Source organism: Leopardus geoffroyi, chromosome E2, assembly GCF_018350155.1.
Source record: "Leopardus geoffroyi isolate Oge1 chromosome E2, O.geoffroyi_Oge1_pat1.0, whole genome shotgun sequence".
NCBI classification, from domain to species: Eukaryota; Metazoa; Chordata; class Mammalia; order Carnivora; family Felidae; genus Leopardus; species Leopardus geoffroyi.
Window position 1 is genome coordinate 25,930,000 of NC_059335.1, and position 18,062 is coordinate 25,948,061.

The 18,062-nt window shown below is 36.1% G+C and overlaps 1 protein-coding gene across 7 annotated transcripts in view; it reads left to right on the plus strand.

The window, feature by feature from the left end:
- Positions 1-18,062, plus strand: part of PHKB (phosphorylase kinase regulatory subunit beta) — a 269,902-nt gene that overhangs the window by 140,140 nt on the left and 111,700 nt on the right. For all 7 annotated transcript variants that reach the window (XM_045442643.1, XM_045442642.1, XM_045442644.1 and 4 more), the window contains one exon: positions 11,413-11,476. In XM_045442643.1, the coding sequence (XP_045298599.1) occupies positions 11,413-11,476 (64 nt within the window). The remainder of the gene's footprint in view (positions 1-11,412; positions 11,477-18,062) is intronic.

Here is an 18,062-nt window from a genome sequence, read left to right on the forward strand (position 1 = left end):
GTTTCAATTTTGATAATTTATATGTTTCTAGGAATTTGTCCATTTCTTTTATATTGCCCATTTTATTGGCATGTAATTGCTCATAATATTCTCTTATTATTGTTTGTATTTCTGTTATGTTGATTGTGGTCTCTCTTCTTTCATTCTTGATTTTATTTGGTTGCTTTCCTTTCCTTTTTTTTTTTTTTTTAATCAAACTAGCTAGGGGTTTATCAATTTTGTTAATTCTTTCAAAGAACCAGCTTCTGGTTTCATGGATCTGTTCTACTGTTTTTTTGGGTTTTGTTTTGGTTTTTGTTTTTGTTTTGGTTTTTGTTTTTGTTTTTGTTTTTTTTTGGTTTCGATAGCATTGATTTCTGCTCTAATCTTAATATTTCCTGCCTTTTACTGGTTTGGGGTTTTATTTGCTGTTCTTTTTCCAGCTCTTTAAGGTATAAGGTTAGGTTGTATATCTGAGACCTTTTTTCTTCTTTAGGAATGCCTGGATTGCTACATTCTTCCCTCTTATGACTACCTTTGCTACATCCCAGAGGTTTTCGGCTGTATGTTATCATCTTCATTGGCTTCCATGTACTTTTTAATTTCCTCTTTAACTTCTTGGTTAGCCCATTCATTCTTCAGTAGGATGTTCTGTAGTCTCCAAATATTTGTTATCTTTCCAAATTTTTTCTTGTGGTTGATTTCAAATTTCATAGTATTGTGGTCTGAAAATATGCACGGTACGATCTTGATCTTTTTGTACTAGTTGAGGGCTGATTTGTGTCCCAAAATGTGATCTATTCTGGAGAACGTTCCATGTGCACAGAAGAAGAATGTGTGTTCTGCTGCTTTAGGATGAAATGTTCTGTGTATATCTGTTAAGTGCATCCGGCCCAGTGTGTCATTCAAAGCCGTTGTCTTCTTGGTGATTTTCTGTTTATATGATATATCCATTGCTGTAAGTGGGGTGTTGAAATCTCCTACAATTGTGGTATTATTATCAATGAGTTTCTTTATGTTGGTGATTCATTGATTTATATATTTGGGTGGCACCATGTTTGGAGCATAAATGTTTACCTTCTACGTTTGGAGCATAAGTGTTTACAATAGTTACATCTTCTTGGTGTACATACCCCTTAATTATGATATGATGCCCTTCTTCATCTCTTGTTCCAGTCTTTATTTTAAAATCTTGATTGTCTGATATAACTGTGGCTTCTCCAGATTTCTTTTGGTGACCATTTGCATGATAGATGGTTCTCCATTTCCTTCTTTCAATCTGAAAGTGTCTTTAGGTCTTAAATGGGTCTCTTGTAAACAGCCTATAGATGGATCTTGTTTTCTTATCCATCTGTTACCCTAAAGTTTTGATTGGAATGTTTAGAGTGAGCATTGACATTTAGAGTGAGTATTGAAACATATGAATTTATTGCCATTATGTTTCCTGTAGAATTGAAGTTTCTGTTGATGTTCTCTGGTCCTGTGTAGTCTTTGCTGCTTTTGGTCTTTTTGGGGTTTTTTTTTTGTTTGTTTTGTTGTTGTTGTTGTTGTTGTTGTTGTTTGGTATTGTGCCCCCTCGGAGAGCTCCCTTAAAGTTTCTTGCAGGGCTGGTTTAGTGGTCATGAACTCCTTTAATTTTTTTTTTTTTTTTTTTTTGTCTGGGAAACTTTTTTCTCTCCTTCTATTTGTTGTTTTTTTTTTTTTTTAATTTTTTTTTCAACGTTTATTTATTTTTGGGACAGAGAGAGACAGAGCATGAACGGGGGAGGGGCAGAGAGAGAGGGAGACACAGAATCAGAAACAGGCTCCAGGCTCTGAGCCATCAGCCCAGAGCCCGACGCGGGGCTCAAACTCACGGACCGCGAGATCGTGACCTGGCTGAAGTCGGGCGCTTAACCGACTGCGCCACCCAGGCGCCCCTCTCTCCTTCTATTTGAATGACAGCCTTGCTGGATAAAGATTTCTTGGCTACATATTTTTCTTATTCATCACATTGAATATATCCTGCCACTCCTTTCTGGCTTGCCAAGTATCTGTGGATAGGTCTGCTACGAACCTGATCTGTCTTCCCTTGTAGGTTAAGGACTTTTTTCCTTTGCTGCTTTCATGATTCTTTCTTTGCCTGAGTAGTTTGTGAATTTGACTATAGATGTCTATTGGATGGTCAGTTTTTTTTTAATCTAATGGGAGCCCTCAGTGCTTTCTGAATTGTGATCTGTGTCTTTCCCCAGGTTAGGAAAGTTTTCCACTATGATTTTCTCACATAACCCTTCTACCCCTTTTTCCTCTCTCTTCATCTTCTGGGAACTCTATGATTCTAATGTTATTCGTTTTTAATGAGTCACTGAGTTCGCTAATTAAAAAAAATTTTTTTTTTAACATTTATTTGTTATTGAGAGACAGAGATAGACAGAATGTGAGCAGGGGAGGGGCAGAGAGAGAGGGAGATGCAGAATCCAAAGCAGCTCCAGGCTGTGAACTGTCAGCACAGAGCTTGACGTGGGGCTCAAACTCACAAATGGTGAGATCATGACCTGAGCTGAAGTCGGTCGCTGAAGTGACTGAGCCACTCAGGTGCTCCGAGTTCTCTAATTCTTATATCGTGCTCATTTGTCTTAGGCTTTCTCTTTTTTTCTCCTTCATTATTGTCGTAAGTTTGTCCTCTATATTGCTGATTCGCTGCTCTGCTTAATCCATAGTTGCCGCTGTGACAACTATTCTTGATTGCAGTTTAGGTATAGCATTTTTAATTTCATCTGTTTACTTCTTTTATCTCTACAGAAAGGGATTCTAATCTATTTTCAACCCAGCCAGTGTTCTTATTATCGTGATTGTAAATTCTGGTTCAGACATTTTGGTTGTATCTATGTTGATTAAGACCATGACTGTCATTTCTTCCTGGTCTTTCTTTTAGGGTGAATTCCTTTGTTTCATCATTCTGAAGGAAGAAAAGATATTAAAAAACTAAAAAAATATATACAAATTAAAAAATTAAAAACAGCACAAAAATATCAGATAAAGAATGCTAGAGGGGCGCCTTGGTGGCTCAGTCGGTTAAGCGTCTGACTTCAGCTCAGGTCATGATCTCATGGTCCATGAGTTCAAACCCCACATTAGGCTCTGTGCTGACAGCTCGGAGCCTGGAGCCTCCTTCAGATTCTGTGTCTCCCTCTCTCTCTGACCCTCCCCAATTCATGCTCTATGTCTTAAAAATAAACGTTAAAAAAAAATTAAAAAAAAAAAAAGAATGCTAGATCCTAGGTGTGTTTTGGTCAGGTTGTTGAAAAAGACCTGAAAGATTAGAGAAAAAAGGGGAAGATAGAAAAGAAAAGGAAAGAAAATAAAAGGAAAAGGAAAAAAGACAAAAAAGGAAAACGTATGAAAATTTGAAAAAATGGATACAATAAATTAGAATAAAATGAAATGATGTCAGTAAAATAGAATTTAAATTTCCAAAAAAAGTGAAAAATATAGTAGGAAAAATCTAAAGAAAAACATTTTTAACAAAAATAGAAATTAAAAATAGTTTTTTTTCTTTCTGTATTCAAGAATAAGAAAAGAAAGGAAAACAAATTGAATAGATGTGCCATTGAACTGAATCAAATATGATTGTAATTATATCTGGTTTCCCATAGAAGTCAAATTGTGAAACACTTTATAGTCCATAAACTAAGCATGCAGTGAGACTTGTGGTGTTGTTCTTCAAGAGTGTGGTTGGTCCACTTGGGTGGGGTTTAGTGTAATGGCTCCATTCACCACTAGATGGCACTCCTTAGTTTACTGGGGTGGATTACTGTCCTATGTCTAGGCGTGTATGCACATGTGCTGGAGGGGTGAAAATGGCATCACCCAACTACCCAGTCTCTAGTCTCAGAACTCTGTGCTCTCCTGCACTGACATTTAAGCACCCGTACTTTGTCTCCGGCTTCTGTCCACTCCCTGCTTCTACACTGTCTATGACCAAGTCGTCAGGTTGCCAGGCTGCACCTTCCTCCTGTGTTTTATTTCAGATGGGGCTGTGTTTCCCAACCCCTCACTTCTGTGTGACTGGGGCTTTGACCCATTTTGGCTCCCTGGGAGAGGGTTTTGCTGATCAATGCCTGGGTACAGGCCTGTCCCCAGAAACATTTGCAAGACCGTGTCCTTGCAAAGGCCCAGTGACTGCAGCTGGGCACCAGCCCGCTCCATAAAATGTTCGTGCCATCATGTAGCAGCAGTGTTTCAGGGATTATCACAAATCACAACACACATCTGGCAAGAGGCTTCACCCTTAACGTCCTTGTTCCAATACCAGCAAATGTGGCCTTTTTCTGGGTTCCACTAGTACCTTTGCCTATGGGGGGGTGCTGCACTGCCTCTACCAAATGTCTCCTAGCAGGGGAGCCGCCTCTCCCTGTGTGGCCTGAGGACCCCGAGGACCTCGCAGTCTGCTCCCGAGGATTCACCCTTCCCACCAGAGCACCACAAGGTTGAGCTGTGGAGTTTTAGACTCTGAACTCCCCCTGTTTACACAGTCTTAATGTAATTTAAACCCTCTCCTTTTCCTTTCTCCTTTTTTTTGTTCAGTCCCTTGCAATGTTTCCCCTATGACTTTTTCTTTTTCTCTCCAGCTGCTTTTTGGGTGGGAGTACTTTTCCTGTACTCTACTCCCCATCTCCATCTTGTCTCTGAAATAAGAATGTTCCTTGCCCTCTGTGGCTTTTCTCTCCCCCAGTTTACCTCTCCATGCTGTGCACCTGCCGAATTCTGTGGTTCAAGTTGTCCAGATTGTTGTGCTAATCCTGAAAGCAGTCTTCAAGGTATCCAAAATGGTTTAGTGTTGATCTGGCTGCATTTCAGCAATGAGAGACGCCAAGAAAAATTTTTCATTCTGTCCCGCCATTTTGGCCCCTCTCCTCATTTTTGCTTTAATTACCCTTGCTTCCTGAGACACGTCTCAGTATAATGTTGCTGTGGCTGAGGTCGGAGAGGCTTTTGTCTGTTTTCTCTTCCATGATTTTTTGATTTCCAGTGTTACATTTCGGTCTTTCATCCATTTTGAATTTATTTTTGTGCATGGTGTAAGAAAGTGGTGCACATTCATTTTTCTGCACATCACTGTCCAGTTTTCCCAACACCATTTACTAAGGAGACAATCTTTTTTCCACTGGATACTCTTTCCTGCTTTGTTGAACATTATTTGGCCATCCATTTGTGGGTCCGTTTATTGGTTTTATATTCCGTTTCATTGATCTATGTCTGGTTTGTTTTTTTGTTTGTTTGTTTGTTTGTTGGGTTGTTTTTTTGTTTTGTTTTGTTTTGTTTTTTGTTTTGTTTTTTTTTGCCAGTGCCATACTGTCTTGATGATTACAGCTTTGTAATACAGCTTAATATCCAGAATTGTGATGCCTCCAGCTTTGGTTTTCTTTTTCAACGTTACTTTGGCTGTCTGGGGTCTTCTCTGGTTCCACACAAATTTTAGGTTTGTTTCTTCTAGTTTTGTGAAGAATGCTGGTGGAGTTTTGACAAGGAATGCATTGAATATGTAGATTGCTTTGGCTAGTATAGACATCTTAACAATATTTTTCTACCAATACATGAGCACAGAATGTTTTCCCATTTTTTTGTGTCTTCCTCAATTTATATCATAAGCTTTTTGTAGTTTTCAGCATATAGATCTTATACTGCTCTGGTTACATTTGTTCCTAGGTATCTTATGTTTTTTGTTGCAATTATAAATTGGATCAATTCCTTGATTTCTGTTTTTGTGCTTCATTATTGGTGTATAGAAATGCAACTGATTTCTGTTCATTGATTTATATCCTGTGACTTTGATGAAATCACATATCAGTGCTAGCAGATTTTTAGTGGTGTCTTTCAGTTATTCCAAGTAAAGTATCATGTCATCTGCAAAGAGTGAAAGTTTGACTTCTTCTTTGCCAGTTTGGATGCCTTTTATTTCTTTTTGTTGTCTGATTACTGAGAGTAGGACTTCCAATACTATGTTGGACAACAGTGGTGAGAGTGGTCATCACTTCATGTTACTGACTAGGGAGAGAGCTCTCAGTTTTCCCCCATTGAGGATGATATTAACTGTGGGCCTTTCATATCTGGCCTTTATAATGTTATGTTCTTTTTCCCCCTACTTTCTTGAGGGTTGTAATCAAAAAAGGATGCTGTATTTTGTCAAATGCTTCTTCTGCATCCAATGAAAGGACCTTATAGTTCTTATCCTTTCTTTTGCTAATGTGGTGTATCATGTTGATTGATTTGTGAATATTGAAACAGTTCTGCAGCCCAGGAATAAATCCCACTTGATAATGGTGAGTCATCTCTTAATGTACTCTCAAATTCAATTTACTAGTATCTTGTTGAGAATTTTTGCATCCAGGTTCATCAGAGATATTGGTATGTAATTCCCCTTTTTAGTGGGGTCTTTGTCAGATTTTGGAATCAAGGTAATGCTGGCTTCTTAGAATGAGTTGGGAAGCTTTCCTTCCGTTTCTACTTTTGGAACAGTTTGAGAGGAATAGGTAGTAACTCTTCTTTAAATGTCTGGTAGAATTCCCCTGGGAAGCCATCTGGCCCAGGACTCTTATTTGTTGGGAGATTTTTGATAACTGATTCAATTTCTTTGCTGGTCATGTTCAGTATTTTTTTTTTTTTTAATTTCACTTGAGACTTTCTTTCACCCATGTGGATTGTGTTGATGGACAGGTATTGTTTTGTTTACAAGTGTTGGGAGATTTTCCTATTGCCTTGTGTTATTGATTCTAATTTGATGCCATTGTAGTCAGAAAACACATTGTGATTTTAGTAGCTTTATATTTTTGAGGTTTTATTTATGGCCAAGATATTGTCTATCTTGGTATATGTTAGTGGGCACTTGAAAAAAACAAGGTATACTCAACTTTCGTTATGTAGATTTTTATTAGTCAGCTTGGGCTATCATAAAATACCATAGACTGGATAGCTTAAATAATATAAATTTATTTTGTATAGTTCTAGAGACTAGAAAGTCCAAAGGCAAGACCAAAGTGCCAGCTAATTTGATTCTGTGTTGAAGACTCTCTTTCTGGTTTGCTGATGGTTATCTCTGATATCTCGTAGGGATACCAAGGCCATCATTAGGGCGACACTTCATGATCTAATCTAAATGTGATTACCTTCTAAAGGCTCCATATTCAAATATATAACATTGGAGGTTAAGGCTTTAATGTATGTATATTTGAGGGGAACATAATTCAGCCCATAGCAAGAATGTTATAAAAATATTGACTGGATTCTGCTGTATAATGGTCCTTCTGTATCCTCACTGATTTTATATATAGTTGTTTTACTCATTGTTGAAAAAGAAGTGTTAAAGTCGCCACCTATAATTATGATTTTGTCTATTTATCCTTTTAGTTCTATCAGTTTTGCTTCACATGTTGTGCAGCTCTTTTATTTGCTGCATGTACATTGAATATTGCTATATTTTCTTGGTGAATTGATTATTTTCATCATTATATTATATCCCTCTTTGTAGTAATTTTCTTTGCTCTGATATCTACTTTGTCTGATATTAATATAGTCACTCTTTCTTGTTGTAATGTTTGCATGAGATTTCTTTTTTATCCTTTTACTTTCAATCTGCCTATATTGTTATATTTGAAGTGAGTGTCCAATAGACAATATATAATTGGGTCATGTTTTTAAATAAACACTGCCAATCTTTCTTTTAATTGACATATTTAGACCTTTTACATTTAATGTAATTACTGATATGTTTGGAGTTAATTCTGGCATTCTATTTTATTTGTTTTGTGTTTCTCTTGTTTTCATTTCTCTTTTCTTACCTTCGTGTGAGTTCTTGAACATTTTTTAGAATTCCATTTTGACTTATATATATTAGATTTGAATGGATCTTTTTGTATAGCTTTTAAGTGCTTGTTGTAGGTATTACACATATACAGATACAGATACATTTACATTTACAACAATGCAACTTATTGATATCACCGTTTTACCAGTTGGAGGGAAATACAGAAATCTTACCTCCCTTTATGTGATATTACCCTCTCCCATTTATAATATAAATATCCTAAGCATTTCCTCCCCATACATTTAGAACCACAATTTTACAACTTTTGCTGTAACCATCACACAGAACAAAAGCCTATTGTATTTACACGTATTTTTGCTTACCATCTTCCCTTTTTCTTTTTAATTGTTCCAAGATGGTTGATTTCTTTCCCTCTCTCTTTCTGTCATTTCCTTTCTGTTTTGAGAACTTATTTTAATCACAGTTTTAGAGTAGATCTGCTGGTGACAGAACTCTTCTTTTTCTTTTATCTGAGAATGTCTTGCCTAGATAGATAGATAGATAGATAGATAGATAGATAGATAGACAGACAAAATAATATATTTACTGGTATAAGATTCTGGGTTGACAGTCCTTTTCTTTCCATGCTTAAAAACTTTTGTGCCGCATCCTTTTAGCCTTCATGGTTTCTGATAAACAAGTCACTGCTATTCAGTTAGTTTTCCTCCTATAGGTAAGGTCTTTTCTCAGGCCTCTTTCAAGACTTTTTTTTTTTTTTAAGATTTTTTTGTTTTTAAGTAATCTCCACACCCAACATGTAGCTCAGACTCACTAACCTGAGATCAAGAATGGCAAGCTCCACTGACTGAGCCAGCCACGTGCCCCCTTTCAAGATTTTTAATTTGTATTAGTTTTCAAAACTATGGTGTGCCCTAGCATAGATATTTTTATTTTATTCTGTTTGAGTTAGCTGCTTGAATCTGTAGCTTTTGTCATTTGCTAATTAGGAAGTTTTCTGCCATAATTTCAAGTACTTTTTTTAGCCCTGCCCTTTTTCTCCTCTCCTTCAGGGAGTCCAGTGACTTGAATGTTAGATTTTTTGTTACAGTCCCATAGATCCCTGAGGCTCTCTTTTCATTGTTTTTTAGAGTCTTTTGTTAAGACTGGATAATTTCTATTGTTTTATCTTTTAATCTAGTTGTTTTTTCTTCTGTCTTCTCCATTCTGCCATCAATCCTGTCCATTAAGCCTTTTGCTCTGATTATTGTATTTTTCAGTTCTAAGAGGTTTGCTGAGACTGCCTGTTTCTTAGCTGAGGCTTTCTATCTTGTCATTTGTTTCACTCATATTCATAATTGCTCAATGAAGCATTTTTATCATGGCTGTTTTAAAATTTTGTCCCATAATTCTAACATCTCTTCCATTAGCATTTATTGATTATCTTTTTCATTCAGTTTGAGATCTTTCTGTTTTTAGATATGATGAGTGATTTTTTTTTATTAAGGCATGGACATCTGGGTATTATATTATAAAACTCTGAATCTTTTTTTAACCTTTTACTTTAGCTGTATTTTATTGACACCATTCTGGTAGGGGAAGGGGACAGGAGCATCACTCTATTATTGCCAGTTTAGAATGTATTGCCAGGTTTTTTGTTGACACCCAAGATAGAGAGTCTTCATTCCTTCTGGATCTGGGTGGGAAGTATCACTCCCCAGTTGGCTTCCACTGATACCTTCCTGGTTGGAAGGGATAGGAATGCTTCATTACTTATTCCCAACAGGCCTCCATTTATATGATAGGGAAAGGGTGTAGCCTTAGAGCTGGGCATTAGTGAAAGACCTAACTCTCCATTGGACCTCCTATGATGACATTCCAGCAGGACGGGGAGGTTCATTTCATTACTGATGGGTAGGAGTGGAAATCTAGGCTCTCCATGTGATCCTCACAGTATGAGGAGGGGAAACTTCTTACCACCCATTGGGAATAAAAAGTCTTGGCTTCTTTCTTGGGCTTCTGATATCACCACAGCTGAGAGGGTTGGTGATTGGGTATGGTTCCTCATTATAGACTCTGGAATGTAGATGTCTAGGTTTCCCATTCAGCCTTTATAGGACTGGGTGGAGATAAGGACCACGGTCTTTTTCTGAATGGTTATTGTCTAAAGTTTTCTGTTTTATTGGGCTTCCCTATTCCTCGTCCTTTGGCTAGAGAGAGCAGGCTTTTGTTGGGGTTTTTTTAAATGTACCTACTGACATTTCCTAGTTGTTGACTTCGTTAAGTCTGTTATATATGAGGCAAAAAGGAAACTCAAGGTGTTTACCACAGTGTTGTTCCTAAAATCCCGAGGTTCTTAGCCAGTCTGCCTTTTTCCCCCATTTTCTGAACCTTTTTATGTTTGCTTATATAATGTCCAAGGTTTTTAGTTATATTTAGTGAAAGGAATAGGGAAAGTTATGTCTGCTCCACCTTTCCATCCAAAATAAGTATTTCAAAATACTTATTTCAAAATAAGTTTCCCACTTCTTTCTATTCTTTCAAAATAGATTTCCCTATCTGGTAATAAAAGTAGTAGTCTTACTTGAGAACATTTCGTGTAAACAGCTCATAGAAAATATGGATGGCAATGACATGATTAGCTTAAAACAGTGCTTCTCAAATTTAAAGTATATTCAAGAATGTAGAGGGCTTTTTAACACTGTTGGATCCCACTCCCAGAGAGGAGTGAGAACTGGCATTTCTAACAAGTTCCCAGGGAATGCTGCTGCTCTGGGGACCACACTGCACTGCTCTGGGGATTACTGCACTGTAATCACTGCTTTAAAGAAATATTTAAATGATGACAGGTCATGACTTTTAAATGATATTAATGGCATACGCAGTTGCTTTAAGTAAAAAAAAAAAAAAAAGAAATTATAATAAGTAAAATAAGCCAGGTATTTGATCTAAAATACTTAAAGGTTGGTATTTATAAGATGACAGTGTCACATTTTTAATGAAATTGGGGTCTTCCCACTTTTTAGCACTATTGTATATGACATTTGAGAGGCCAAAAGGGTACAGAATTTACACAAAGAGAAGAGTATAGCAAAGAAATGAGAGGTGTGGTGATCATTTGTTCTTTGAGCATAAAATAATGCCAATTTTATTGGACCCTAAGCAAAGAGCATTTGAATGGTTGTATTAAACTCCTATTAAACTCTGGTAAGTGTATGACGTGCAAGATCTTTTTTAAAGCTCAGAGTTGATGTCAGAAAAGTTCTGTTAAATTGATCTGAACTAATGATGCCCAATCTGGTTATTACTGAGTACATGTCATCATAATACACCTTCCTCTAAAGTTCATCTTTTTTTTTTTTCTTGAGTTAGTGAATATAAATGATACTGGGATTAAAACTACTCCCACCAACAGTATGACCATTTGTCTAGATCAAGGTGAACTTAGAAATATTTTTCCCAGAAGATCACTAACCATAAAAAAGAAAAATTAAAATAGTGAAATGTCAGGTTAAAGTCTCTTAGACATTATTTTTCTCATGGAAGTTGTTGTAAGTGATAATAAAGAAACTTGCTTGTGAATATTCATTAGATAATGGTTATTTTGTAGCCATATACATCAGAATTATACAGTATTTCCTTTTTCCTTTTAGCTCTGTTGGCTTAGCAAAAGCAGCTCTAGAAGCAATTAATGGATTCAACCTCTTTGGCAACCAGGTAAAAAGAAACAAAAAACAAAAACAGCAATATCAACAATAAATTTTGATTATTTTGTTGAATAGTATGATTAATTAACGTGGCCATTCATTTACCCAGTCATTCCTTATGATCAAAGAATGTCTGGAATTTATGTAGTTGCTCATGGTTGAACAACCTTTCCTTTGAATTTGATTTGCCAGTTAAATTTTAAATTTAATTTTCTAACTAAAAAACATGCTTAATTTAAAAATATCTTTTCATAAAGAATTGTCATTTTCTTTGTTCAATAAGTTTTCTCTCATATCTCTTGTTGAGCTTTTACATTTTTATTTCTCTTTCTTTTTTTAAGTAAGTTCTACGTCTAGCATGGGGCTTGAACTCAAGACCCCAAGATCAAGAGTCTGATACTGTACCAACTGAGTCAGCCAGACACCCCCAGTTTTCACATTTTAAAATATTCTTGACATTATAAATCATATATTTTCCATGTCAGTTCCCATGTTAATTTCACCTTAATGTGTATCAATATATATCATGGATAAGGGAGTTTGTGTAATGTGTACAACCAAAGAATTGGAAACTTTGATCCTAGCTTAACCTTCAGCTGGCTGTAATTTTATGTCAATATCTCATTTTCTTTGGGATTAAAAGGAAACCCTGAGGGTTATCGTAAATTTTCATAAGATGTTTAACTAGTTTCTGCACCTAATCAAGTGACCATGGACTGAGTTGTCAAATGGAAGGAAATAATATGTAGGAATACAGGTTGCTTTTCTGGGTCAAGGAGTAAACTAAATTTCGTTAGCAATTTTTGTAGATTTCTAAGATGGGAGGGTAAAGGAAGTTTCCAATTGATACTATAATTAACCCTAAGCTATTAAAATGCTAAGTCAGTGAACATACATTTTAGGAAGTTATTGCAAAATGTGACATGGTTTTTGTTATAGCAGTTATAATACTGTTCACCTCAAGTCTTTAATTTAAGAAAGTTTCAAGTTAGAGTATGGTAGCACAACTGCCTTTCTGCCCCTTCCTATATATGCAGTCTCTTTTCTTCTCACTCCCATTTCCTCTGGAGGATGGACTCTGATTATATCCAGTCCATGAAGAATGAAGAATGAGCACAGACATGAAAGGATTGGGAAAAGGAGAGCAACACCCCATTCTGGGTTCCCAAGAGGTGACTCTAAATCACCCACTCCCATACTCTTCTTCCTCTCTCAAGACTTCTGGCTGGAGAAATGGAGGGATCAGAGAACATGGGTACTTAGCAGTGTGTGAGCCTACGGAAAATCATGAGTATTAATATTATGCCTCTCCTGGAGATTCTTGGTTCCCCTGGCACTGTAGGATCCCTTGCCTTGTACCAACATGTCTGTCTCTCTGGAAGAGTCAACATACTCAAGAAAATCCCACCATATATATATATATATATATATATATATATATATATATATATATATATGTGTGTGTGTGTGTGTGTGTGTGTGTGTGTGTGTGTATTGAAAAGTGTGTGTATATAAATATATATATATACATGTGAATTTATGTGTGTAAATATAAATATGTAGAGAATACATATATAGAGAGATAGGTAGATAAATAGGGGTAGATAGGAAGGAAGGAAGGGGAGAGCAGTATGGCCTAAAGGATGACATTGTTTTCGGAGTCAGGAAACAGGATCACTGTGTGCTCTGTACTCCCACCTGTGAGCTCTGTAACTTTGGCTAGTTATTTATCTATGTCTCATCTTCCTCATCTAAAAAGATAGAGAAAATGATACTAGGACCTAACTCAGAAGGTTTTTATGCAATTAAAAAACTTAATTAGCATAATGCTTGGCAAAGATTAAACCCTCAATAAGTGTTAATCTCTTGTTATTATTAATGAATTACTGGTAATACTGGTAATCCTAAAGAAAGGAAATGAAGAGAAGGACTGAGAAACCTCTAGAGAGTATCTCAAGGGGACTGAGAAGAGTCATAGACTAAACCAGTAGTGTTAAAGTCTGGAAAGATGCAGGTCTTGCTCTTCTGTTCTCTATGGCCTACCAAATAGTGGCTGAGTTGTGTGTCTAGGTTGGATGTTAAGAAGTAGTGATTAGCTCTTTTTTGCAGTTGTGCCATCTCCTTTGATGTACCTGAGTTGTAGCATATGTTACTTCTGTATCTACTATGTATACCTCCTCCACCTACTTAGATACCCACACCCCTATCTCTAATACCCCATCTCTCAGAGCTCTGCCTTCAGGCTGCTTTTCCCAGGAAGCTTTAATAGATTGCTTAGCCATAATTCTAAAAGCACTGAATTGCTTTTTTATGCATTCTGATTTTGAGTTATAAATATACTGCTGGTATTGTTACCCAGCCATAATTTCTCAATCTTGGCTGCACATTGAAATTATTTGAGGAGCTTAAAAACAATGGTGATGCCTGGGCTCTACCCCTAGAAATTCTGATTGAATTGGTCTGGGGGAAGCATTGGTTTTGAGGTTTTCCTGTACTGCCCAGGAATTCTGATGTGCAGCCAAGGATGAGAATAACTGTTCTAAGCAGAGTTCATTCTTGATCTTGTTTAGCTCATGTATGTTTACAGCAGAGCCATGCACCAAATGTTCACTGACTTGAGTATTTCTTGATTATTTCAAATGGGCAAATAATATCTTATTCCTGTGGCCACATAGATGTTACCTATTGCAAGTAAAATCCCTCTCCATCTTCCATTTTTTTGGATAATATCAGAGAGAATCCTAGTTTTACAAATTCCCACCACTACACCAATTAAATTAGAGAGGTACCTGCTAAAGAGTAACACATTTAAAAGTGCATGCGATCTTTTTAGTGTTTAATGATCTTATAATATTGCTTCGTGTACTTTAAAGAGCTGTGATCTAATTAAAAGTCAGTGGTTAGAAAAATAACTAATAACAAAAAAAAATGTTTTTATTCAAATGAAAATGCTAAGAAACCTCTTCAAGACTTGAGGGATTTCAGGTCACATGTATATTCTCAGTTATTTCTAACAACCATTGATACAGTGTTTTGGAAGACCTGATCATGTGTCTTTAATTCAGAGCTTTCAAAAAATGCTTTTCCTGTTGGTGGCAACTTAGAGAGTCATTGATCTTTGGAGTTGGAAGGGCCCTTCTCTCTGAGTGATCAGAGTTGAGATGGCTTTTCACAGGTTATGAAACGGAGAGGCAAACCAAGGAATTAAACCAAAGACACTTGGTAATGAATCTGGAATATCAGATATTAGTACAGGAAACCTTGGATCTTGAATGCTTTCCACCTGTAGAAGTGACAGCTGTGCTTTTTCTTGGAAAACTCTTAAGGCACTTAAGAGTCAAAAAGTTCTTAATTTTTTAAATTAAATTAAATTTTGTATTGAGAGAATTAATATAAAACATTAATTTCAGGTGTGTGACATAAGGATTAGATATTTGTACATGTTACAAAATGATCACCACATTAAAGTCTAGTTTAACATCCATCAACACACATAGTTACAATTTTTTTTTTCTTGTGGTGGGAACTTTTAAGATCTATTCCCTTAGTAATACTCAAATATACAATACAGTGTTATTAATTAGAGTCACCATGCTGTATATCACATTCCCATATTTATTTCATAACTGAGAGTTTATACCTTTTGACCACACCATTTTCTTCTTAATTATTGAACTTTTGAAGGAAGTATCCATTTATCAAACAATGTGAAAGCCCTGCCTTTAACCCTTAGTGTACTTTGGTGTAAGAGATAACATGGATGTTAACTTTTATTTTGATGGGAAATTATTAGGTGGAATAAGCCTTTAGCTTTCATTATGATTATCATCTTTCTACTTCTTTTCTTTTTTTTGATATCAGACTTGCTTTATTATTCAAGAAAAAACCCATTATTTAAATATTCACTCTGAAACTATTTTCAAAACTTATTTTCCTTTGTGAAAGAATATCTAGGAAGAAAATATGATAAAATGGCCCAGTTTATTTACTGATCAGTTTAAAATAAAGGCTAATTTGTAACATTTAGAAGCATAACTCATATAACCCTAAATATAAGAATTATATATTTCATCATAGTTTCAATATATATTCCATAAAAATATAGTGACAATATGTAGAAAAATTATTAGCAATATTTAAATCAATCATACTTTATACTCAGGAAATGTCGTAGACATTGTTAGCAACAGTGTTGTGATTCCTGAGTCTAAGTCTCAGCTCTGCTCTTCCGAAACCCTGAAAATTAACACTCAGGCTCATCTTTCCCTGTAGTTTGAAATTTCCTTCAACAGTATGTGAGTAGGATTTTCGGTAGAGAAAAGAAGCCTGGCTTGTGGGAGGGGCTACTGGAGGTTCCTGTTGGGTCAGTATATAAAAGTTGGCACCTGGGTGATTCAGTTGGTTAAGCATCAGACTCTTGATTTTGGCTCAGGTCATCATCTTATGGGCTGACAGTGGGGAGCCTGCTTAGGATTCTTTCTCTCCCTCTCTCTCTGCCCCTTCCCTGTTAGTACTTTCTCTTTCCCTCTCAAAATAAATAAATAAACATTTAAAAAAAAGTTAGGGGCTTCTGGGTGGCTCAGTCAGTTAAGTGTCCAACTCTTAATCTTGGCTCAGGTCATGATCTCTTGGTTTGTGAAATTGAATCCCTGCTTGGGATTCTCTCTCTCTGTGCCTCCTCTGCTTGTTCTCACTCTGTCTTTCTGTCTCTCAAAATAAATAAGTAAACTTTAAATTAAAAAAATATTTTAAAAACGTTGGCTATTTACACACCCATGCCACCCACAGCCATGGTGCAGAGGGGTAATGCCCACCAGCAAATATCCTTTCTGTAAGAATGCCACTAGCCAGGATCTGCCACAAAACTAGAGGACAGTCTGATGCTGAACTAGGGAAGAATGTGGTGTGATTAGAGTGGTGTGGTTTTGTTTTCAGAAGAATAGAAAAGATATCATGTATAGTAGATATATTGACCAGTTTCACTGTTTAATTCTTTGCTGCTAGATGAGGGCAGCAAGCCCATTAACTCAGGTTCAGAGAAGTGATTAATGGGGAAAAGAAAGGCTCAGACAATCCTTCAAATCATTTCACTTTGAATTGAGACTAAAGAGATCATCAGTGTCTTATGGTCATAGATATCACCCTTGGTACCATCCCAGAAATGTTTGTTGTGGTCATGGAGCCTTGAGAACACGTCTCAGTACAGCTCTTACCCACCACTAAAGCTCAAGTCCCCATGACAGTAGTCAGGTTGACTAAAATTCTAGTGTATTATTTACTAGGACACAATTGCAGAAACTCAATTTGGGGATTAAAGTTTGAACTATCTGTCTTAAAATATGTCCCTCAGCTGAAGTTGGGATGTTATGGCAGAGATGTAATGATTTCAGGAAATGGAAGGTGAAAATAAAATATCCAAAGCTAATCAGATATTTTGCAGTGACATATGCATAATAAACATCCTTTCAGATTTGTGTCTTTAGTTGGAGAAATCAAGATACTGACAGATGCACTGAGTCCAGAATCTAAAAGGTGATGACCAGAGAGATTGCTCATATTATGAAAAGTGTTGAAAGTAATGGAGACATATGTAGCTTCCTTTGAAGTTTATGGTCCTAAAATTAACATGTCTGATAATTTAAAGTAGGTGATAATTAATTCCATATGTATGTTCTCCTTGATGGCTTTTTTATAAAGTTGTTTCTGAATAGGAATAGCAGCCGATGGCCTTGGATGAATTTTATTCTCCTGTAAATCTGGGTTATATATCTAAAGCATGTTATATTTTTTAAGAAGTTAGCTAAACAGTATAGTTAACCAACCCTTGATCTCAGTGTTTAAATATGGTAACATTATGAGATTATTTTTCCTTTTGTGCATATTTCTTAGAGGCTGGCAGAGGAAGAGACCTCAACCAATACTTTGAAATTAGATAAATAAGCCATTTATTTGTGCCCATAAAATAGAAGTTTCCTCTTTATATTAATCAAAGAGGGACAGGAATTGCCAGATTTCTCATTTCACCTTATTACTTAAAAAGATTGCCCTACTTAGACTGCATCTTTTAAAAATTCAGTTCAAGGCAGACTGATTTGGCATACAACTAACTTTATTAATTATCAGCCTAAGGGTAAACTGTAAGTCCTATTTTCTATACTCACAGATTCCCAACATCACATGCCTATTTATTTCTCTATTTTGTTCTAACCACCCTACTAGCTTCCTTTTCCCCAAAATTCATATCCTAGTTTACCTTCTCCATTAAGTGTCCCAGGTTCCCTATTGTTTTTCTCCTGTTGACTTAAGTTTATTGTCATTAGTATTCTTTCATCTAAGCCAATCATTTGGTATATAGTTTTGTACTGCCATGTGCAGTCTTTTTGTTTTGCTTAATATTTATCTTATTTAGGAATATCACCTGGGTCAGTTACTTGAGAGAAGAGATCAAGTTCTTTCTTGTTTATTTTCCTCAAAGGAGAGAGTACTTACTCTGACAATGGCAGCTACTGCATCAAACTTTGTGAGCTCAGTTTTGTGGGTGGCGATGAGAAGCTGAGACTTTAAAATCATAGAAAGGACAGTTTAGCATTAATCTC